Genomic DNA, 25,073 nt, shown 5'->3' on the forward strand with positions numbered 1-25,073 from the left:
ATAGTCAGTTTCCCATCTGTCAGTAACATCTGCAAGTCAAGATTTTCTGACAACATTAGAAAAGTGTGGATGTTTTTACCCCAGTTCTCTCCCTTCTTAAAAGTTTTCTTTTCTTTCTTTTTTTTTTTTTTTTTTTTTTCTTTTTTACTTTTTGCTATATACCTTTCCCCAGGAAAAGAAAAAAAGTGCAGGTATACAGAGTTACTTTAAATACAGAAAAACTTTCTTTGACATGTTTATTACAAGAAAGACCATTGAAAATGAAGTCTGACAAGGATAAAGCAAAGCCAATTTAGATAATAACCAAGGTTCCTACTTAGCTGACTTAAAATTCTCATCATTGTTATTGAAATAACATTGCAAATATATTACAGAGAACTGTTCTTACAAAAATTTGAGAATGCCACAGATAATTTAAAAGAAATGAATTAGTCAATTAACCTCTCTGCAATCCATGCAAGCCTAGTGCATTTTCAGCCTCTAGGGATTTCCTAAAGAAGGAGCCCAAACTACATCTTACCTCCCGCCAATCCTGCCAGGCTAAAGTAGTGACCTTTCTCTCCAGCTCTGTGGAAGGAGAAGCCCTATATGGGTCACATGAAGCCACCTGTTCCTCCTAGCCCATTACTGATTGAACCATATTGGACCCAAAGTCTAAGCCAGTCAAATTGCTTCTCTTTGGGCTAGGACGTAGCAAATAGAATAAGGATGCATTGTGAGATGAAGCCAATGGATATACAGAAAAGCCTGTATTGTAGGGATGAGGATTTCTGTGATTTGTCCTGCATAACTGACCACTGCGACTTGCATAAACACAGGCAGGCTCAAGAATGTTGTTTGCGAGACTTGTGTTGCATGAGTGTCCTTGGGAGCCTGGTTAGTTGACATTAGCTGGCTTCCGGGTCAGAATTGGCCCTCTTGGTCTGGATGCCAAGAGTTGTAAATCTTGCCTAACCTCCCCTCCGGCTCCAAGCTGGGCTGTCCCCCCAGAATGGGATCTGCACACCTAGCCCAGGCTCCTTGAAGATGTAAAGACGTGATGACACAGAAATGCAGCTGCTCCAAACTGCACGTAGGCTAACGAACAAATGTTCAACTTCAGGCCCTGTCATTTGTCCCATAAATATGGCCCTTATGGGGATGGTCAGTTGGAAGTCTCACCTGAGGGGAGGATGCTCCACCCAGGCCTCTCAAACCAGACTCCAGCCTGGCTATCTCCAAGGGGCTTCCCCAGCTGATGAGGTTGTAAGTACCCCATTTGATGTAACTCTGTCTTATTCTGCTTTACTGCTTACTATTGCTCTCATCTATGCGTAGATTTCCCTTTTCTTCTTTCTGTTTCTATTAGATTTTTACAATAGCAGTAAAGTGTTTTTTTTTTTTTTTTCCTTTTCGAAACTGAGAGTACGGCTGTGTGAATCTTTTCTTCAAAACAAAGCCATGAGTAAGAGTGGGGGCCACAAGGGTTATGAGAAAGTAGAAAATCTAAAGACAAACAAATAAAACAGGGCTAAAATTAGGGTATGAGTTTTCCTAGCTTCTTTCTCTCCTTAACTAAAAGACATGCCTATTGGATAGTTCCCTCTATGGGCCATTTTATTCACCAGATTGTGCAGAATAATTTGGGTCAGATATCAGGATGGGATATTTGCATAAATAAGACTGAGATTTAAAGAGAGAGAGAGAAAAAGGGTGGGAGGCGGAGGGAGAGAGACAGAAAGAAAGAGAGAGAAGGAGTGAGAAGGATTAGAAATAGGGAGAACAGTGAAGAAGGAGATAGGCTGATGAGGATGGAGGGAAGGAAGTAGGCAGCAAGAGTGTCCACAAGGAACTGGAGCATATGTTCATAGTCAAGGGAGGCTTCCTTGGGGTGGGATGGGGAAGTTGAGAGACCTTGAGGTCCTGCATTACAAGATGGGGGCATGAGTCAGTGATGGATTTGTATTAATATTAGTGTGGCAACATTGTGTCTACAGTCTGGGGTGACCTGAAAAGACACGTGATCTTTGCAAGGTGAAAAGTGTTCTGTGGAACACTACTAAGTGTAATAGTAAAGACCCGAATGAAATGGAAGAAAGGGGTTTTAAGGAACAGTCTTGTGAGTAATGAATTAAAATCTTTTAAAATTTCTTTGAGACATGTAAGTAAAGATCAAAATTATTTTACATTAGTGTTAGTCACTGGACTAAGGCTCTTTGAATTTGACACTTGGAGCACTAGGATTTATTCAGTTTTCCAAGAATATAAAGCAGAAGGTGGCAGATAATATGGTAGGAAAAAGATTGAATAAACTGAAAGACTGCACACTATGGTAGTAGAAAGCAATCAGACTTAATAAGCAAGCCTTCGTCCACTGGTGCAGTGGACCAAAGTCACATTTATGGCCGAGCCCTGGAGATTCATGAATTCTTCATGCTGAGCTCCACACAGCTGCTGCTTTAGATCCCCCTTCAATTTCCAGGAGACCCACCTGTTATTGTCCTTAAATTCAAGAGATCCCCCTCTTCTTTACTGCTACAAAATAGGCTTGCCATAACTCCAATTATTTGAGGTAAATTGAATCTTTGTTCCTTGCAACCAAAAAAGACTATATACAAAAGATAAATACAATCTCATTCTTTTGTATATCCCCAAAATAAATACAACTGATTTCTTAAAAGCCTCAAATATTAGTACAAGGACAAATAAGGTGATATACTTCAATACATTCAAAAAATATTTATTGAGAACCTACTATATGGTATTGAGAGCTTTCTGTTCCTGCACAATTAAGTGCTGGATAAACAAGAGAGATCAAGTCTTTGACCTTATGGAGCTCATATTCTAGTGGAGGAAACAAAAATAAACAAATAGATTGTATCTTCAAAGTCATAAAATTCACATGCATTATTTCATCACCACTGAAAATCTAATTTGAAAAGTGTGCTCACTGAATTAGCCAGCTGTTTGTGCATCTTGCAAACACAGTGTGAAGATCTGTATTTTATACCTAATGATTTATTGATAGGTAATATAAAATTTTAACAGGATCTACATCTTGCCCAGAGTGAAGTTTTCTTTCATTAAGTCTTCCTTTAATTTGTTTTAAGCATTAGATCAGTGCCAATTTCCAAGGTTTCATCACCCTGCCTTTTTATAAAAAAGTAAAACTGTCCTCTTAAAATACATTTCCACTGTCTCTTCCTCAGACCCACTGAGGAAATCACTGCTTGGATCAGGTTTATATTGATACTTAGATTAGATTTTGACCCGATAAAATTCCTCCTTATAAAAATAAATTCTTTATTGTTTATAGATAATGCAGTAAAGGAAAAGTTTTAAAAAGCCAAGCTCAATCTGTAGACTGGCTTGACAGGGCTCCTAAACCTGAGTCAATATGGACTTCTATGACTATGTGTGTGTTAAGGTGCAGGCGTCAGCAGGCAGGTGCGCAGAGCCACCGAGAGACCATGGGCAGGAGTCCATTCTCAGGGAGGTTTCTGGGGAAAAGACCAGGACAACTCTTCATTTCAGAAATTTGTCCTCCAGGTCCCAGAAATAGAGTATCTGAGGTCTAACTGGGTAAGCAGCATTGTGCACAAACAGGGTAGAAGCAGGGGATGGAACAACGCATTGCAGAAACAGAACTCATGCCCCATTCAGGTAGAGTTGCTGTGGTGAAAAGCCCGACACAGAAGCACAGTTCTTGCTCGCAAATCCCGGCAGCAGCACTTCCTATTTATATGAGCATGAGCAATGTCCTAAATGTGATAGATTAATGAGTGACAGACATTGGGGAGGGTATGTGCTATGGTGAGCGCTGTGAATTGTGTAAGACTGTTGAATCACAGACCTGTACCTCTGAAACAAATAATGCATTATATGTTTTAAAAAAGAAGATGATAGCAGGAAGGGAAAAATGAAGGGGGAGAAATCAGAGGGGGAGACGAACCATGAGAGACTATGGACTCTGAGAAACAAACTGAGGGGTGTAGGGGGGGGGGGGGGGGGGGGATGGGTTAGCCTGGTGATGGGTATTAAAGAGGGCACATTCTGCATGGAGCACTGGGTGTTATACGCAAACAATGAATCGTGGAACACTACATCAAAAACTAATGATGTAATGTATGGTGACTAACATAACATAATAAAATAAAAGAAAAAGAAAATGCAATAAAAATAATGAAACAACTGATGATTCTATGAAGTAAATGCAGATACAGTGGAAAGCATGACTATTCTTTCTTTTTTTTTTTAAGATTTTATTTATTTATTTGACAGAGAGAGACACAGCGAGAGATGGAACACAAGCAGGGGGAGTGGGAGAGGGAGAAGCAGGCTCCCCGCTGAGCAGGGAGCCCGATGCAGGGCTCGATCCCAGGACACTGGGATCATGACCTGAGCCTAAGGCAGACGCTTAACGACTGAGCCACCCAGGCGTCCCTCTAGTCAGTGTTTTACTTGGTAAACATGTCTGAGACCATGCATCCCTGGCTGCTAAGCACCATGGCGGACAGGGCTAGAAAGGTAACAGCTTTATTTTGAGCAGGGGGCAAAGACAAGGCAGCACTTTACAGCTACATTATAACTAGATCCTGCATAAGCATGACTATTCTTAACTACTCTTATGATCTACATGAGGTTCCAGATATCCCAACTGCATGTTTAGAGTTTTGCTGTTTACAATCTAAATATAGCACCAGTGTAGGGACGTTTCTAACACTGACAAGTTGACTGTAAAAAAAATCCTTTAAAAAAGTGATGAAAATACAAAAAAAAAAAAAAAAAAAGGCTCCAATTTCCCCTGTCACTGTCTGCAAGCTCCCCCACACCCTGTCCCCTTCACCCCGGGCAATGTGACTTTGCCAGGTCTCTCATCAAGTGGAGGGACCTCCTTCCCCACTCTTTAAATCTGGGCCGTGCCATGATTTGCTTTATCACGGAAGTGACATCGGTGCAACTTCCAGTCTTGGGCCTCGAGAGGTTTTGAAGCTTCTGCTCTCACTCTCTTGGAACACGGTACTTCCACATAAAGAATTGGGGACTACCCTGCTGAAGAAGGAAACCACATGGGACAAAGATAGCCTGTCCCTGCTGAGGCCATCGAAAATGGTGAGCCTCTATCAGGCCACCAGATGAACCTCGTCTTATGAGGGCCCTCAGGTGAGACTAGCAAAAGAACTGCCCAGTGGAGACAAGCCAAATGGCTGAGCCACTAAATCACGAGCAAAAAAAATCAAAAACAAAAACAAAAAACAGTGGTTTCTTTTATTTTTTTAAAAAAATTTTATTTATTTTAATTTTTTTTAAAGATTTTATCTGTTCATTTGACAGAGAGAGAGACAGTGAGAGAGGGAACACAAGCAGGGGGAGTGGGAGAGGGAGAAGCAGGCTTCCCTCCGAGTAGGGAGCCCGATGTGGGGCTCGATCCCAGGACCCTGGGATCACGACCCGAGCCGAACGCAGACGCCTAACCATCTGAGCCACCTAGGCGCCCCAAAACAGTGGTTTCTTTAATCCACTAAGGTTTGAGAAGTTTGCAATGCAAAAGAGATAACTGATACTAACCCCATTTTTGTGCCTCCGTTTTCTCCTCTGTAAAATGGGCATGATAATATACTTGTCACACAGTAAGCTCTAGGAGTTTGGCATTCATTTTGATATCATTATTCCCACTTCTCTACGGTGCGGAGTGAGGCTCTGGCAGTCAGAATTGCCCAGATCCCAGCATCTGTGCCAGCACGCTAGGGCAGCAAAGGACAGCAGTCATGGAACTGATGTCACTGTTTCACCCTGACTCCGGTGGCCACGTTGAGGGGCAGTCATGAGCCCTTTTCAGGCCATGAGCTAGACAGCAAGAATGTTCACAAGGTTACTGGCAGCCTAGGTTCACAATCAAGGGAGGTTCCCTGGGGGTGGGATGGGGAAGTCCTGCATTACAAGACCGGGGCATGAGTCTTGGGGATGGCTCTGTATTAATACCAGTGTGGCAACCGTGTGCCTACCAATCTGCAGTGTCCTGGGCAGAGATACACGAGCCTGGCAAGGAACTACGGAATCTATATCAGCCCCAACCAATCTTTTAGCACTTCAGCCTCTTTTCAGGATGTATAATTGCTTCTAAGATAAATGAAAGCAAACACTCTTTTCTGTTTTCTGAGTACAAGCGATTAGTTTGAATTTTCATTGTTTGAGGATAGGAGTATTTTCACAGTAATTATTCAAGACTTTATTAACAAAAATAAGTTATACATGGACAGGGTTATTTATAGTGGTTTTATATAAATGCATATCAGAGGTCTTTGAGAAATTAATATTGCAATTAGTTTTTTAACTCTATCATCCTTATTAGCTATACATCTATTGTACGCAAACATGCCTAACATTTTAAATAGTAATACTTTGCAACTGTAAACAACAATCAGCTTCCTTCCATTGACTACCCACTAAGTGCCAGGTGCTTTACACACAGGGTCATTCATTCTCACAGCAGCCCTATAAGGTAGGCATAGCTTTTCCCAAATGTACAGATGGGGAAACCATAGCAAAGAGAAATAAAATAATTGTCCCAATGCGAAACACGGTGTTTGACAACATGCAAAGAACACTGCAGATATTAAATGCTTCTCAATTTTACAAAGAGTTTTTTTTTTTCAAATAATATTTTTTAAGCATGCATTGAAAGGGACCTTCAAGTTTGTTTCAAGTTTTATAGGTGGAAATGTGTAAATATTGCATACTTCATACTGAAATACAATGGGAAATCATAAAAGCTGGATATGCATTAATATTTTTGATAAAATACAGCATAAAAAAATATAAATCTTGCATCCTTGTTGTAATTTCTGCTGCTGCATTGACCACTGGGGGGCAACATCAGATACAATTTTATAACTTCTCTCCTTGGTCTCCTAATAGGGGCAGGCAGAATGCAAGGAAATGTAGTTACTAGCCTTATGAGTCATAAATGGTGCAACAGGATTAGAGCCCAATATTGTCCACTCTAGAGTACATATTCATTTTCATCGCACCAAACTGTCTATCTCTTTTATTTCTCCCAGGTTATGAGAACACATTATATTTTAAGGAGAATTCCACTAGTCCTTAATAATCTGCAGTGTTCCTGGTACTATAGATGATGTATTTCTCAGAAACACAGCCACAGGAAGAACAAATTTAGTCTTGTCTAGATAGATAAAAACACTAAACACTTGACTACTTCAGAATTAATCATTAGAAATCGGTCCTTAATTTTATTTTTTTAAAAATTTTAAAGATTTTATTTATTTATTTGACACAGAGAGAAAGAGAGAGCACAAGCAGGGGGCGTGGCAGGCAGAAGGAGAGGGAGAAGCAGGCTCCCCGCTGAGCAGGGAGACTGACGCAGGGCTTGATCCCAGGACCTGAGATCATGACCTGAGCCGAAGGCAGACACTTAACCAACTGAGCCACCCAGGTGCCCCAGTTCTTAATTTTAAAATAGGAAATGAAACTACAAAATTATCTGTGGATACACATTTGAGTTGAAATAGGGAGTTGTTTTTTTTTTTTTAAGATTTATTTTTTCATTTGAGAGAGAGAGAGAGAAGGGGAAAGGGCAGAGGGAGAAGGAGAGAAAGTCTCAAGCAAACTCCATGCTGAGTGTGGAGCTGGACATGGGGCTCGATCCCAGAACCCTGAGTTCATGACCTGAGCAGAAACCAAGAGTTGGATGCTTAACCGACTGAGCCACCCAGGCACCCCTGAAATAGGGAGTTTCAAAGAAAACATGAGCCAATAGCTCCAGGACCATCTTTCAAACGAACTGACCAAGCTAATCCAAGAATGAAACTGCACTACAGAAGACAGTGAGGCTGGGCACAGGCAGGGAGAATGGCAGAGCCCTGGAGTCACTGTTGGAGGACCGAGATCCAGCTGTGCCTAAAGCTAGACCTAATCCTGAGCTTTTCAGTTCCATGAGACAGAATATCCCCTGCCCCCTTTTCTTAAGTTAGTTTAAGATGGGCTTCTCTACTTGCAAACAAAAATCCTAATAAACCAACCACTGGTCAAAGAACATGCTAAGCTATGTTCTAGAAAAGCAAATGAAAGAGGGAATTTTTTTTATGCCTCCTAAGTACACAATGAAATTTTTCAAATTTTCTCATTGCCAAATCCTTTTGTGTCCTTATTTTAACTGTAAAATGTTGTTGCCCTATGTAGAGACTCATACAAATCCTACTGCTGTTACTACCACCTTCCAGCCTCCTGAGAAAACTTAGTGAATTTCTTGACTGTGGCATGTTTTCTTAAAGTGTGCATATAATTGATTCAAGAGAAGATCACCCAGAGGCTAGCCCTATGGCACAATTTTTTATTTGACTTCCAAACTACTGTTGTTGGGCCTTCTCTTGATTTACTTCTTTTATTTTTTTAAACTTCTCTACTTCAGTGAGTCTATTCTTTGACAACAGCTTTCATCATTCCTGTTAAAAGTTTTTTAAAAGCCCCATAATACTGTTGATTTTATATCAGTTTCACCATATTTAATCTCCCCCAGGAACTCTGAAGTTTCTAAAATGTTATAGAAAAGGGAAAATTATTATTGTAAGTGATGTTTTCTAACCACTAATCAAATAATAAAATAGACCCGAAGAAGTTCCAGTGTAATCCCTCTGCTCTGAGCTGGCCCCCCAAATTAAGATCTTTTCACCACATAATAATTCAACAACTTCCTTTAAAAATTTTTTTTTTTAATTTATGTATTTGAGGGAGAGAGACAGAGAGACAGAGAGTGCACATGCGGGAGGCGGGTCAGAGGGAGAGGGAGAAGCAGGCTCCCCGCTGAGCAGGGAGCCAGATGGGGATGGGGGCGGGTCTTAATCCCAGGATCATGAGATCATGACCTGAGCTGAAGGGAGACACTTAACCGACTGAGCCACCCAGGCACCCCAACAACTTCCTTTAATAACCCATTTCACAATTTATCAGGTTGAAATCTGTAAAAACTCACCTAATTTTTTTTTAAGATTTTATTTATTTATTTAGAGAGAGAGAGCATTCTCTCTCTAGAGGGAGAGAGAATCTCAAGCAGACTCCATGCTCTGCTGGACTTGATCTCACGACCCTGAGATCATGACCTGAGCCAAAATCAAGAGATGGACACTCAACCAACTAAGCCACTCAGGTGCCCCCCACCTAAAATTTTTGTATGATGTACAGTGAGTGTTTTTTTCTCTCCTACCCTCCTTCCCTCCAGTTTCTTCCTTCCAGTAAAATCCTTTTTTACAAACATGAAATCTTATGCAAAACCCAATTTATTAAAAAGAGAGAAGGGAGCTGTTTTGATGAAGCCTGGGAACCTGCCTGCTCCACACCAAGGCTCTGGGTAACGCGGACTGAAAACCTTGCTGTGGGGGTGTGCTAACTTAAAACTAGAGTTTTATTCTCCAGATGAGAGAATAATTCTTTTAGTCTTTCGTCATATCTCAGGTATCCCAACATTTTAATCATTTTCGACGTCTTTCTAAACCCACCTTGAAAGACTCCAAAAAACTTCAAGGCTTTAGTAAAGACGTGATTGACTGAGTATCATGGGAGAATTGCCTCAGAGTTCCATGTCTAGCTTCATTTTATACAACTGACTTGTGCATCCTCCAACCACTGTAACTCCGACGGCTATTTTTTCCTTACAATATAGAGCAACTTTGCGTGGGCATATGGGGCAGGCGCTGTGCTACGGAAGCACCTTATATCCATTATTTCTTTTCATCTTCACAATAGCCCACGTCTCAGCGATGTCAGCATTTGCATTACATCAGTGGTTCTCAACCTTGGCTACAAATTATATAATTGGGGAACTTTTGAAAATCCAATACCTGGGTACTCAGACCAATTAAATCAGAATCTCCAAGGGTAGGAACCAGGCATCATTTTAAAAACTCCCTGAGTGATTCTATGTGTTGACAAGACTGAGGACCACCACTCTGAGAGGAATTTTCCTATCAGCTGCTGAGAAAATAAGTTTTTATATTTTCTTGCCCAAGCAAGCAGTCTTCAGATGTAGCAAGTATACACGAAAGTGCACTTCTCCCAGTGAGGCTGCCCTTACTTAGGCTATTTTTGGAATTCCGTTTCTGTAATTGCTTTTAGTCAATTTACCAGTCATCCTTAGAAAATTCTTTTCAGTGCTCACAGCAGGATTGCAGGGAGATGCAGAGAGCTCTGGGTGCACCTGGGGAGATCATTCCCTCCCCACCCCCGGCTGTCACTCTACCCACAACAGGATAAAAGCCGGCAGAGAGTGCTGTGGTTCCTGGCAAGAGCTTCAAGGCCTCCCCATCTCAATTCATGAACGCTGAGAGCCATAAAGGAGGCTAGAATGAGAACTGATTTTCTACCTCCTTCTGGGAATTCTTCAGAATTAATCCCCCCATGTTTTAAATTCACATTTACCTCAGTCACCATGAGTCCCATTCTCTTAGACCATCCCTTGCCCCTGGACCGAATCCAAGCTCTAAACATCCCCATTCTGATCCAAGCCCCCCGTTCCCCAACACCTCCCCTGTGCTTTCTCCACAGTGCACTCTGGAACTCTGACAACAAAATCCCCTGCCTTCTCCATTTTTTCTTTGAGTGCCATCTTCCCCATCCTCCTTTAACCAAAACCTGGCAATTCCATAAGGACACAGCTTTCTCTATACCTTTAATATCCCAGTGCACACAGCAGATACCCAGAAAATGGTGAATACAAAGATGACTCAGAGTATTAATGGTAATAGTTTAGACCCTGGGCAGAGAGATAAGGTAGAGCAAGAGAATGTTGGATGCTAATAAGACATCTATATGTAAATGCCTATTCTCAGATCAGGGGGATTACGGCTTCAGATAACTAGATACTGATTTCAGAATTATCAGCAAAGAAAGGAGAGTTCTGATTGGAGCCTCTATGCAGAAATGGATGATGAAAGAAGAGATTGTATGCTAGGCTTAAGTGGACACACATTCAAAAACTAAGAGGAATTACGAGAACCATCAAAGGGCAGAATATAAAGAAAGAGACAGACAAAAAGATAACAAAGTAAGAAGGAAAAGAGAAGCTTATGGAAACCTAGAGAAGAGAGAAAAGTGTTCTGGATCATTGTTGAGAAGCAAAATCTATTGTGTGGAATTTAGTTGAATAAAACAACATATTCAGACAGTGAATTTGGAGGAACATGTAGATATTTCAAAGAAAGAGATTAAAGGAGGAGGAAAAAGAGACAAAATGAGGAAAAACAGACTGCAAATAAGAAGAGGTAAATTCCATGGCCCCAAGAGTACAATGGGCAAGTTCGCTGGTAGAGGTGGACCAAATCGATTGGTGAGCAGAATGCACACAGAACTTCCAAAGCCTAACTCATAATTGCTATAACAACACAACCCCATCCTCATGTTAGTGATTTTAAAAAAACCATAAGCAAATGCTATTTACTATTCTTGTGGGAAGAGAATCCCCACTCCTGCAAGCTCTGTGTTGGATGTTCTGGGGAGTAGTGTGGGAGTAAAGCAACTGGTGGATCAAAGAGTGTTGGCATTGGGATGCTAATGCCAGACATGTACAAGAATTGCACGTACACCTGCCTCAATGCTGACCAACACTTAGATGCTGAATTTAGATCTCCTTCTAAATTGAGTGTAACTCACATAAACCAAACGTTTACGGATACACTTTGTTGCACCTGTCATTTACGGCACCATCATTATACCAAAGGAAACTCAACTGCTCAGTGGTGTGCTGGAAAACAACTGTATGGTTTGGTTTGGTTTAGTTTTTTTTAAAAGACAGTTTTTGCTGCTGACATCCACAGTGTAAATACTCCCGCCATGACTGATTTCAAGCCAATAACATGACGTCTCTGAACGGGGAAAAGGGTAGAGATGTGCACAATAGTCTCTGTAAGTCAGTGCAACCTGGTTCCAGAGAGTCAGATGTAACTAGTTTGGACTGGGGCTGGCACAGAACATTTTTAAAGCCCCTCAGGAGGTTCTCTGTGCAGCCAGGTCTGAGAATCATTACTTATAGTGGTACTTCTCAAATTTGCATGTGCTTATGAATCACCTGGGAATCTTGTCCAAATGCCGGCTTTGACTCAGTAGGTAACGTTGGTCCCTAGCAAGGGAGATAAGTGGACTAAAAAAAGAAGACGAAAACAGTCATTTATAGCCCTACCTTTGTCAGAAATATTTGAGGGGCAGGTTTTGAAGAAAAGTCACAAACTGGAGGTCCATGAATGACTTGTGGCCAAACCCACAGAGAGCTTTTCTTTTACCCAATTGCATCTTATTTTTTTAAATTTGAACTAAATGCCAAGATCATAAAATTCCAAAATTCCATTTCTCCAGCTTCTCTGGAGAAAAAAAAGGGGGGGCAGTAACAGCAACAACAAAAGATCTGTCAATTCAGGGCACACAGCCCTGCCTGCAGGGATCCTGCCCCCTCTAGGGGTGGTACTGAGACTTTGTCCTGCCTCTGTTGCCTCCTAGTGGTCTCCACCGCTTTGTTTATATTTCCTCCTTTACCTCTGGAGGAATTTGAGGGGTATTCATATTTTAGGTTTAGCATAACTGATACTTTTTCCTCCCCAGTTGCACTATCCTACCTTTCTGTCTCATTTCCCACCATTCCTCATGTATAAACTATATTCTTGAAATGGCTTATACAGCGTTCTTGGAATTCATCACCTTCTCTCTTTCCTCCAAACTTTGGATTGACCCCTGTTCCCAGAACACACTCCATCCTTCTTTCTCTGCTGGAAACAATCTGAATCATTCTTCAATATGTAGCTCGAAAGTCCCCTCTTTGGAGAAGCCTTCCTGACTTCTGTGCTCCCACAGCAGAGCGGATCATCTTCTATTAAATCCTATATTTACTCATTTAGGGATATTTCCTATTTTCGGAGGCCCAAAAAGGGATTAGATAAGCTTTATTCCTTTTTTTTTGGATTACCAAGGTAGAATGTTTTGCCTTAAAGAAGATCCTCAATAGCTTTATGAAATAATAAATTGTGAATTACCTTTGAACTATTAGATTACACTCCATTGAAAGCTCTTTTGTCAATTTATCAAGGGAGTCTTGTAATTATTATCCTATCCTATAAAGGACAAGTTAATTCTGTTTGCATCACTAGCTCCAAAAACTCGGCCAACTCAATCCTCTCCCCTGATCTTCAATTTGGGTGTGACTTAGTTGATTTATAAGAATATTTATTCTATAAATCTAGTCCTGGATAAACATAAGCCACCTAAAATGAAACACTCCTTCATAGAATTAATACCTTACACTTTCATGGAATGATCAATTTTTTCAAAGCACTTTTACTAATATACTTTATCCTCGCTCTAACCTGTAAAATACATACACAATGCATTACCCTTTCTCAGCATTTAGAAGCTAAAGTGAAATGTCCTCCATGAACTAGGAAGCAAGGAAAACAGAAAGTTTAAGAAAAACTTTTGCATGAACCACCAAAGTCCTTGGGAAGGAAGATCTACTCTGTAGTCTTCCCAGGCGTGATTTCCTATTTTGCCTCGGGGCTAAACATCTGCCTCATTCCACTTCCAAGCTTCTAGAGTTCTAATATTTTAACAAAAAACTGAGGCCCAGATGTGTTAAATTAACATGTATTAGAGCCAAAGTAGGAACCCAGGTCTTTGGATTTCCAGTATAACATCCCACTTTTCTTAATTATGTTCACCTTAACATACAGAGCTATCATCATCCAGCAATACGTATATGGTTCATAAATCTGCCTTCACCAACATGTAGAAATGAAAACTCCTGTGCCCTTTTCTCAAAAAACTAAGTTTATATGATGATCAAAATTTACCCATTAATTTTACGGGGTTAGTTGCACGGGACAACTTTAAAATGCCCAAGCACAATGATTTCATCAGAGTGCATAAGAAAGGCTGTAAGCCATAGGTTGGTTTGCAACTTCTTGCATTACGTGTCACTCCCACAGCAATGCTATGTTCTCTAATGGTTAGGGCATTTTTGGAAATGTTTAATTTTAGATGAAATGGGAATCAAAGATTTTAGCCTCTTGATCCACTAAAGATAAACCCAATGTAAATTAATGGGAAAAAAAGCAATGCCAGGGAAAGAAACTGAAGATCTCAAATTGTTAATGGTAGGATAAAAGAAACTTCCCATGCGATTAAAAGGAAGTAGCAAAGGATGGGAATGGCAAGGCTTGAAGGCACAATGATGCATTTCTCTCACAGTCTCTCTGTATTGGCAATCACTTTCTAAGAATTTTGATGTGGTTTCAAGAATGCACGCATCCAAGACAATGGGAGTACAGCCAGTGCTTCATCCCCGAGGCCCACCATGAAACACTGGTGACAATAGAAGGCACGACTGCTTAGGGACTAGAAGATGCTCTGCAGCTGTGTGTCTGGAGACTGGATCACCTGGGGAAGTGCAGTGTTGGGCTTTTCTCAACCTCCACATACTGCTGCCAGCTCAATGACTCTGAACTCTGAAAGGCTTCTCTACCATTTCCACTCCCCTTTTAAGGAAGGAGAAGGAATCAAGGTCTCTTTCTTTATCAGTCAGGAAGGGGATATGTTTTCTGTGTTCCTTCTCCCTGCTTGATTCTGTTAATCCAGTCTGAAAAAAATGACTAATCCAAGATTTTTTTCCCCTGCAAATATATGTGTGGGTGTATACACACACACACACACACACACACATATATGTATAATACATTTGCAGGGGAGATATATGTGTGTGTGTGTATGTGTGTGTGTATATATACACATACATATATAAAACATATAGTTTTAAGTCCCTATATAAATTGGGTCCTACAAATACCTGTTTAGAAGCCACAATAGGCAACTGTGGAGTGAGCTGGAGGTTGGGAGGATGAGCGGATATCAGTATTTTTATTATTTGAAATATTTTTATCTTACTTTTATAAAAAAAATAGAAAAAATCCTGGCTTTATGGGAAAAGGAGCTAAAATAACTGGTGAGCAGTGCCACTCCTCATCTCACTGCCTTGTACCTTTCCTAGCATTTTCCTGTGTCTTTTTTTTTTTTAATTATGTTCAGTTAGCCAACATATAGTACATCATTAGTTTTTGATGAAGTGTGCAATGATTCATTAGTTGCGTATAACACCCAGTGCTCATCTCCACACATGCCCTCCTCATTAATACCCATCACCCGGTTACCCTATCCCCCCCCCCCCCCCTCCCTTCTGTAACCCTCAGTATGGTTCCCGGAGTCCAGAGTCTCTCATGGTTTGTCTCCCTCTCCGATTTCTTCCCATTCTGTTTTCCCTCCCTTCCCCTGTGGTCCTCCGGGCAATGCACAGAAACCTAACTGTGTCTTTAAGCGACAAGGAGAAGAAACGTTGGACCGAATCAAGTAGCAAAAAACTTCTCTCCAAGTGAGCGCAGGTGAGGAAGTTCTAAGAAAGAGCTCTGATTCATTTGGTAGAGAGAGAAATGTAAGGAACAGAGGTACGCGGAGAGTGCCGCGGAAGGCTGGGGGATTAGGAAAGAAGGTGCGGACGCGGACTCACCCCCCAGCCAGGTGTCAGAGATGTTCTGGAGCATGGTGACCGGGATGCAGAAGAAGGCGATGAGCAGGTCGCTGAGCGCCAAGGAGCAGATAAAGATGTTGGTGACGGTGCGCATGGCTTTGCTGCGGATCACCACGTAGACCACCAGCGCGTTGCCAAAGAGTGCTAGAGCAAAGATGAGCACGCCCGTGAGCACTAAGGCCAGCTTGGCGCGCCCCGGCAGCTCCGGGGTGTAGACCAGGGGCCGCAGCCCGTACCGCGTGATGAACTGCTCGCGGGTCAGGTTGTGGTCCCGTAGCAGCCGGGAGAACTGCTCCCTGGTGATGTTGAGAGACTGCATGCCGCGGGTGCTCCCCGAGCACCGGGCACCGTCCGCTACAGCCGGGCCATCCACCGCCCCCCCCCCCCCCACGCACCGCGGCGCGGCGGGGCGGGGACTGCGAGGAGACCGGGCGGGCGGCCGCTTCCCACCCTCGGAGACCAGCGCAGCGTCCGCGGGGGACTCTGGCGCGCTGGAGGGCTCCCGGCTGCACCCCACGAGGTTCGGGAGAAGGAAAGCAGCGCGGGATCAAACTCACAATCAAGAGGCGGAAAGCCAAAGCCTGGGAGATTATCCTGTTACCAAAAATGTTCGCAGTTCAAAGAAAGTTCTCTTGCTCTTCTCTAAGGTGAGGGGCTGGGGCGGTCGGGCACGCTGGAGCGTCACTCAAGAGTTCTGGCTGCCCAGCCTTCTGGTGCACTCACCCAACCGGCTCCAGGAGCCACGGAGGGTGGGGCTGGAACTCTGCGGCGCGCCACTCCCCTCCCAGCTTCAGGGGCGCGGACGCTGCCTCCCACATCCCCAGGGCCGGGGAAACACCACTTTGGCTCCCCACGTTCTGCCGCCCAATGCCTTTCTTCTGCCCCAGGTCATGCTTATATGTAAAACCCAGTATGGGGGTTTCCACCGTCTCACGGCTTCTCCTCTGAGGAAGTAATGTGCTATCCAAGGCAAAATAGGATTATTTTAATTTTTTCTGAATTTTCAAAAATAATTACAGCACACAGGAATTGCAAGGATAGTACAGAGAGGTCCCACATATCCTTCATCTAGTTTCTCCCATTGATTACATCTTACTTAATTATGGTTCAATACAAAATTCGGAATTTGACATAGGTACTGTGTTGTGTCTAAAGTCTGTGTCATTTTAGCCCTGAAGCCCTGACAATTACTAATCTGTTCTCCATCTCTATACATTTGACAAAAGGTTATATAAACAGAATCACACATTATAATACCTTTTGATATTTTTTTTTCCCACTCAAGCATAATGCTATTCAGATCCACCCAAGTTGTTAGGTATATCGATACTTATTCCTTTTTATTGCTGAGGATGTATCATGCTTGTTTAACCATTCATGTTTAGTAGGCATTTGGGTTGTTTCCAGTTTGGGGCTATTACAAATAAAGCTGCTATGAAGAATCATGTACTGGTTTTTGTGTGAACAAACGTTATTTCTTTCTCTGGGAAATGCCAAGAAGTTTGATTGTTGAGTCTATGGTTTATATATTTTGATTTTGAAGGAATTGCCGAATTACTTTCCAGTGTGGCTGTACCATTTTACATTTTCCACAGCAACATATGAGAGATTCAGTTTCTCCACATCCATACCAGCATTTGTCATTATTATTTTTTTTAGCTGTTCTAATAAGGGTGTAGTGTATTTCCTTCAGCCTTAATTTTCATTTCCCTAATAGTTAGTGATGAACATCTTCTCTCGTGTGCTTATTTGCTATCCTAGTATTTTCTTCAGTGAAATGTCTCTTCATGTAATTTGCCCATTTTCTAATTGAACTGTTTGGTTTATTTGCTGTTAGTTTTGAGGGTTCTTTTATACTCTAGATACCAATCTTGTGTCAAATAAGTGGTTTGCAAATATTTCCTTCTAGTCTGTTTCTTGTTATTTATTCTTTTAACAGGGGCTCTCACAAATCAAAGTTTTTAATTTTTAATCAGTCCTATTTATCAATTTTTCCTTTATTGATTATACTTTTGATGTCCAGTCTAATAACTCTTCATCAAATCCTATGTCCCCCGAATTTTCTTCTATGTCTTTTTCTAAAAATTTATAATTTTACATTTTCATCTTGGGCTTTCTGTTCTGTTCCATGTGTTGATCTATGTGTCTAACTGCTACAGTACCACACAGTCTTGAATTCTTTAGTTATGTAAGTCTTGAAATCAGGTAGAGTGATTTCTCCCACTATATTCCTCTTTTTCAAAATTATTTTAGATATCCTAAGGCCTGTGGCTTTTCATATAAATCTTACAATAAATTTGTTTATGTCCAAAAAAAAAACCTTGCTAGGATTTTGATAAAAATCGATATCTTTACTCTGTTGAGTCTTCCAATCTGTGAATAAAGTATGTCTCACCATATAACTAGGCCTTCTTTGATTTCTCTCATCAGCATTTTTCAGTTTTCAGCATATAAGTCCTGTATATGTTTGTTAGATTTGCACTTAAGTATATCTTTTTTAAGCATTTGTACACAGTATCGTATTTCTAATTTTCAGTTCCATGTATTCATTACTATAGAAATGTGATTTATTTGTATGTAGATCTCAAAACCTATCATGTTGCTGAATTCACTTATGAGTTTTAGGAGATTTTGTTGTTGTTGTTATTGTAAATTTCTTGAGATTGTCTACATAGATAATCATAGTATTTGAGTGGAAGGGCAGTTTTATTTCTTCCTTTCTGATTTGTATGACTTATATTTCCTTTTCTTGCCTTATTGCAGTGGCTGGAGCTTCCAGTACTATGTTAAATGGCAGTGATGAGAATGGGCATCTTTTCCTTATGCTCAGTCTCAGAGGGGGAAACATTCAGTCTCTCACTACTAAGAGTGATGTTAGCTATAGATGTTCTTTATAATTTGAGGATATTCCCCTCTATTCTTAATTTGTTGAGTGACTTTATCATAAGTGACGTTGAATTTTGTCAAATAATTTTTCTGCACCAATTAATACGATCATGTGTTGTTGTTGTTTTATTTCATCTTGTTAATGTGGATTTCATTGATTGACTTTTGAATATTGAACCAGCCTTGAATATCTGAAATAAACCCTATTTAGTCATGGTATATAGTTGATTTTACATATTGTTGAATTCTACCATTTTTTAAAGAATTTTCATGTCTCTCCTCATGAGTAATACTGGTCTATGAGTTTCTCTTTTTGTACTATCTTTGTCAGGTTTTGATATTATAAAATAACAGAAAACATATATATCTCTCTGCCTCCAGTTCCTGGCACAGAGCTCCTGAAATTCTTGTAATTTCCTAAGTGATAAGAGCACTGGGAGCATCTTTTGTTCTAATATTTGGTCTTTGAGTCTAGTTCCTGACACAGAGCTTTTATTTTTTTTTAATTTAAATTCAATTAGCCAACATATAGAACATCATTAGTTTCAGATGTAGAGTTCAGTAATTCATCAGTTGCATGTAACACCCAGTGCTCATCACATCATGTGCCCTCCTTAATGCCCGTCACCCAGTTATCCCATCCCCCCACCCACCTCCCCTTCAGCAACCCTCAATTTCTTTCTTATAGTTAAGAGTCTCTCATGGTTTGTCTCCCTCCCTGATTTCTTCCATTCTTTTTTTCCCTCCCTTCCCCTATGTTCCTCTGGGCTGTTTCTTATATTCCTCATATGAGTGAAACCATATGATAATTGTCTTTCTCTGATTACTTATTTCACTCAGCATGATATCCTCCAGTTCCATCCATGTCAATGTAAATGGTAAGATTTCATCTTTTCGGATGGCTGAGTAATATTCCATTGTATATATATACACCACAACTTCTTTATCCATTCATCCATCACTGGACATCTAGGCTCTTTGCATACTTTGGCTGTCGTGGACATTGCTGCTATAAACATTGGGGTGCAGGTTCCCCTTTGGATCACTACATTTGTATCTCTAGGGTAAATACCTAGTAGTGCAATTGCTGAGTCATAGGGTAGTTCTCTTGAGGAACCTCCATACTGTTCTCCAGAGTGGCTATACCAGCTTGCATTCCCACCAACAGTGTAAGAGGGTTCACCTTTATCCACATCCTGGCCAACATTTGTTTCCTGACTTGTTAATTTCAGCCATTCTGACTGGTGTGAGGTGGTATCTCATTGTAGTTTTAATTTGTATTTCCCTGATGCTGAGTGATGTTGTGCATTTTTTCATGTGTCTATTGGCCATTTGTATGTCTTCCTGGAGAAATGTCTTTTCTGTCTTCTGACCATTTCTTGACTGGATTTTTTGTTTTTTGGGTGTTGAGTTTGAGAAGTTCTTTAAAGATCTTGGATATTAGCCCTTTATCTGATATGTCATTTGCAAATATCTTCTCCCATTCTGTAGGTTGCCTTTTAGTTTTGTTGACTGTTTCCTTTGCTGTGCAAAAGCTTTTTATCTTGATGAAATCCCAATAGTTCATTTTTGCTTTTGTTTCCCTTGCCTCTGGAGACGTGTCTAGTAAGAAGTTGCTGTGGCCAATGTCGAAGAGGTTACTGCCTATGTTCTCCTCTAGGATTTTGATGGATTCCTCTCTCACATTTAGGTTCTTTCATCCATTTTGAGTTTATCTTTGTGTATGGTGTGAGAACGTTCCAGTTTCATTCTTCTACATGTGGCTGTCCAATTTTCCCAACACCATTTGTTAAAGATACGGTCTTTTTTTCCATTGGATATTCTTTCCTGCTTTGTCAAAGATGCATTGACCATGGAGTTGAGGGTCCATTTCTGGGTTCTCTATTCTGTTCCATTGATCTATGTGTCTGTTTTTGTGACACAGAGTTTTTAGATCCTTTGAAATTTCCTGGTTGATAGGAATATCTTTTGTCACTTGAGGTGACTCTTGGTGAGCTCCTGGTTGGGGGCTTGTCACCAGAAACACCAAGCCATAACCAGAAGGTTGGAGTTTTCAGCCTCATCCCCATCTTCTGGAGAGAAGAGGGAGGCTAGAAATGGACTTAATAATCAATCATGCTTATATGATGAAGCCTCCATAAAAATTCTAATAGCACAGGGTTTAAGAGCTTCCAGGTTACTAATCATATGAAGGTACAGGGAGGATAACACTCCTGGCAAAGGATAGAAGCTCTGTGCTCCTTCCCTCATAACTTGCCCTATGCATCTCTTCCATCTGGATGTTCATACGCATTCTTTATAATATTTTTTATAATAAACCAGTAAGCATAAGTGGTGCCCTGAGTTCTGTGAGCCATTCTAGCAAATATCAAACCCAAGGAGGGGGTGATGGGAATCCTGATGTATAGCTGGTAGGTAAGACAGACAGATGACAACTTGAGACTTGCAATTTGCATCTGAAATGGTGCGTGTGTGTGTGGGGGGGTGTATTGTGTAATTGAACTCTTAAGCTATATGATCTGACAGTATCTCTAGGAAGATAGTGTCAGAATTGAGTTAAATTGAAGGACCCCCAGCTGGTGTCAGAAAATTGCATGATGTGTGGAAACCCCACACAGCTGGTATCAGAAGTTTGCAGGTGGTAGTAGTGTGAGTGTAAAGGAGAGATATATAGAAGTGCATTTTTCCTTTACAGCTCTCCAGGTAATATTGGATTCATAGAATGAATTGGGAAGTGTTCACTTCTTTTCTATTTTCTGGAAGAGATTGTGTAGCATTGGTATTAATTATTCTTTAAAGTTTGATAGAATTTTTTAAAAGATTTTATCCATTTATTTGAGAGAAAGAGAGAGTACAAGCAGGGGGAGAGGCAGAGGGAAAGGGAGAAGCAGACTCCCTGCTGAGCTGGGAGCCTGACATGGGGCTCGACCCCAGGACCTGGAGATCATGACCTGAGCTGAAGGCAGATGCTTAACCATCTGAGCCACCAAGGTGCCCCAGTTTGATAGATTTCTTAAATGAAGTCATCAGGGTCTAAAGATTTCTATTTTAGGATTTTTCAAATATGAATTTAATTACCTTAATATTATAGGGATGTTCAAATTATTTCCTATTAAGTTGTAGTAGTTTGTGTTTTTTGAGGAACTGATAAATTTTATTAAATTTATGTGTATAGGGTTAATAGTATTTTCTTGTTATCCTTTTGATATTTTCAGGATGAGTAATGATAACCTCTGTTTTATTTCTGATATTGATAATTTTTGTCTTCTTTTTTTCTTTGTCAGTCTTGTTAGAGGTTTGGTAATCATTGATATTTACAAAGGACCAGCTCATTGTTTCATTGATTTTCTTTATTATATTTCTATTTTCAATCTCATTGATATCTGCTCTTACCCTTATTATTTTCTTTCCTCTACTTGCTTTCAGTTTATTTTGCTGATCTTTTTCCAGTTTCTTGAGATGGAAGCTTAATTTACTTCCTTGCAACTTTTCTTCTTTTCTAATGTAAGCATTTAGTACCATAAATTTCCCTCTCAGCACTACTTTGTCTCCCATATGTTTTTATATGTTATATTTTCATTTTCACTCAACATGTTTTTTAATGTTCTTTAAGATTTCTTTTATGACCCACGAATTATTTAGCAGTCTGTTTGTCTTCAAGTGTTTGAGGATTTTCCTGTTATCTTTTTTTTTTCTAATTTTATTTCATTGTGGTCAGAGAAGATATTTTGTGTGATTACAATTCTTTTTTTTAAGATTTTATTTACTTTAGAGAGAGAGAGAATGTGAATGGGGGAGGGGCATAGGGACAGAATCTCAAACAGACTCTGTGCTGAGCATGGAGCCCAAAATGGGGCTCAATCTCATGATCCCAAGATCATGACTTGAGCCCACACCAAGAGTCAGAAGTATGGGGTGCCTGGATGGCTCAGTCAGTTGGGTGTTCAGCTCAGGTAATGATTCTGGAGTCCTGGGATCGAGCCCCATGTCTAGCTCCCTGCTAAGCAGAGGGTCTACTTCTCCCTCTCCCTCTGTTCCTTCCCCCTGCTCGTGCTCTCTCTCTCAAATAAATAAATTAAAAATCTTAAAAAAAAAAAAAGAGAGAAGCTCAACCAACTGAGCCACCCAGACACCCCATGTGATTACAATTCTTTTGTATTTATTGAAGTCTTTTTCTGTTCCAGGGTATGATCTACCTTGGTGTACATTCCAAGGGCATTTGAAAAGAATATGTATTCTGGTGTGTTGGATGGTGTGTTGTACAAACATTGATTAGATCTTTTTGACTGATGGTGAGGTTGAGTTCTATTTCCTTGCTGATTTTCTCTCTTTTTATTCTACCAATTGTTGAGAGAGGATTTCCAACCATAATTGTGGATATGTTTATTTTTCATTTCTGTTCTGTTAGTGTTTATTTTACACATATTGTAGTTCTGTGGCTTGCTGAATATACATTTAAGACTAATATGTCTTTTTGATGCCCTGACTCTTATCATTATATTATAACCCTGTCCGTGCCAGATCATTATCTTTGCTGTGAAGTTTATTTTATGTCATAGTAATATAACCATCCCTGCTCTTTTTTATTAATGTTTTCATGCCATGACTTTGTCCATCCTTGTACGTTCAACCTACTTATGTCATTACATTTAAATTGAGGTTCTTTAGACAATCTGCCTTTGGGTCATTTTTTAATCCACTCTGTCAATCTCTTTCAATTGGTGTATTTAGACCATTTATATTTAATGCAATTATTGATATGTTAGGTTTCAAGTTAGCCATTTTATTTTTGTTGTTGTTTTCTGTTTGGTTTTTTTTGTATTATTAATTTTTATAATTTCTATTTCCTCCCTGTGAGTTACATGAACATTTTTAGATTCCATTTAGAGTTCTCTATAGTGTTTTTTAGTATATCTCTTTACATACCTTTTTCTGACTACTGTAGATGACACATTATATATACATAACTCATCATAGTCTAATGTGTCAACATTTACTCATTTGAGTCAAGTATAGAAAGCTTACTTCCTTTCATGTGCCTTTATCCTTCCCCAAATATAATTGTCACAAGTATTGCCTCTACATAAATTTAGAACCACATTAGTCAATATTCTAATTTTAGCTTCAACTATCAAAGATAATTTAGGAAACTCTAGAGAAGAAAAATCTATTGTATTTACTAATATTTTTCCTCCTTCTACTGATCTCTTTTTCTTGTTGATATTCCCAGATCTCTTTTCTTATCCTTTCGTTTCTGTATAGAGAAACATTCTTAACCATTCTTTTCAGGTAGGTCTGCTGGTAGTTAATTCTCTTAGTTTTTCCTTTGTCTGAGAATGTATTGATTTCTCATTCATTCCTGAAGGATATTTTTTACTGGTTATAGAATTTTAAATTGATAGTGTTTTGTTGTGGTGGTGGTGGTGGTGGTGGTGGTGGTTTTTGTTTTGCTTTCTTTTGTTTTATTCAGCATTGACAGAGCCTTTGCCACTTTTTTCTGTCATCTATGGTTTCTAGCAAAATTCACTATCATTCAAATTGTTTTTCCCTATTGGTAAGGTGTCATTTCTCTCTCACTATTCTCAAGACTATTTTACTATCTTTAGTTTTCAGAAGGTTTGTTATGATGTCTTGATGTTGATTTCTTTGGACCTTTTTATTGGATTTCCAGAGCTTCTTGAATCTGTAAGTTTATGCCTTTTGCCATATGGGGGGAATTTTTGGTCATTATTTCCTCACATTTTTTTCAACCCTGCCCTCTTTCTCCTCTCCTTCTGGGGCTTAGATGACATGAAGGCTAAATCTTTTTTTATAATCCCACAGGTTCCTGAGGTTCTGTTTTTTTTCTTTTCTTTATGTTTTTTATTGGTCTCTTTTCTCTGTTATTCAGATTAGATAATTTCTACATTTCTATCTTAAAGTTCATTGATTCTTTCCTCTTCACCCTCTATTCTGCTGTTGAGCGCATTTACTCAGTTTTGCCTTTTGGTTATGGTATTATTTTTGGTTCCAAAATTTCCATTTGGTTTTTCTTTGTGTCTTCTATTTCATTACTGACACTTTTTCTTTTTCTTTTTTTCCTTTTGCTTGCATAAAATGTGTTTATAATTGCTTGTTGAAGCATTTTTATGATGGATGCTTTAAAATTCTTTTTTTTTAAGGTTTTGTTTTTAAGCAATCTCTACACCCAGCGTGGGGCTTGAACTCACAAACCTCAGATCAAGAGTTGCATGCTCTACCAACTGATCCAGCTAGGTGCCCCTAAAATTCTTGTCAGATAATTCTAGCATCCCTGATATCTCAGTGTTCATGTCAATCTTTTTGTATTAAGTCGAAATGTTGTTGGTTACTGATATAATGAGTATTTTTTCCTTAAAACTAGAAATTGAAGGTATTATGTTATGAGACTCTGAATCTAATTTAAATTCTCCTTTTGTTGACATCTGCTAACACCTCTCCATCAGGGGAATAGAAGATACCCCTGCATTACTGCCAGGCAGGGGTGAAAATCCAGAAATACAAGAATTTATAAATTTGCTCTGGAGCATTCACCTGTCTATTTTGCAATAGAAGTTTTGGCAATTCAAGGTGATTACTCCAGACACTGAGAAGGCTGTAACGAAATTTTGTGGAA

General features: G+C 39.9%; 1 protein-coding gene and 1 non-coding gene across 2 annotated transcripts in view; both read right to left on the minus strand.

The window, feature by feature from the left end:
• The window catches only part of QRFPR (pyroglutamylated RFamide peptide receptor), a 44,477-nt gene extending 28,605 nt beyond the window's left edge, over window positions 1–15,872 (minus strand). Inside the window, exon 1 of the mRNA XM_032412747.1 lies at window positions 15,533–15,872. Within this exon, the coding sequence (XP_032268638.1) occupies window positions 15,533–15,872 (340 nt within the window). The remainder of the gene's footprint in view (window positions 1–15,532) is intronic.
• Window positions 4,450–4,580, minus strand: LOC116637679. Its single transcript, XR_004300537.1, has one exon. It is a non-coding gene; the product is annotated as a small nucleolar RNA SNORA63 (small nucleolar RNA).
• Window positions 15,873–25,073: the final 9,201 nt, after the last annotated feature.

The sequence above is a fragment of the Phoca vitulina genome, unplaced genomic scaffold (assembly GCF_004348235.1).
Source record: "Phoca vitulina isolate PV1807 unplaced genomic scaffold, GSC_HSeal_1.0 scaffold14, whole genome shotgun sequence".
Lineage (NCBI taxonomy): Eukaryota > Metazoa > Chordata > Mammalia > Carnivora > Phocidae > Phoca > Phoca vitulina.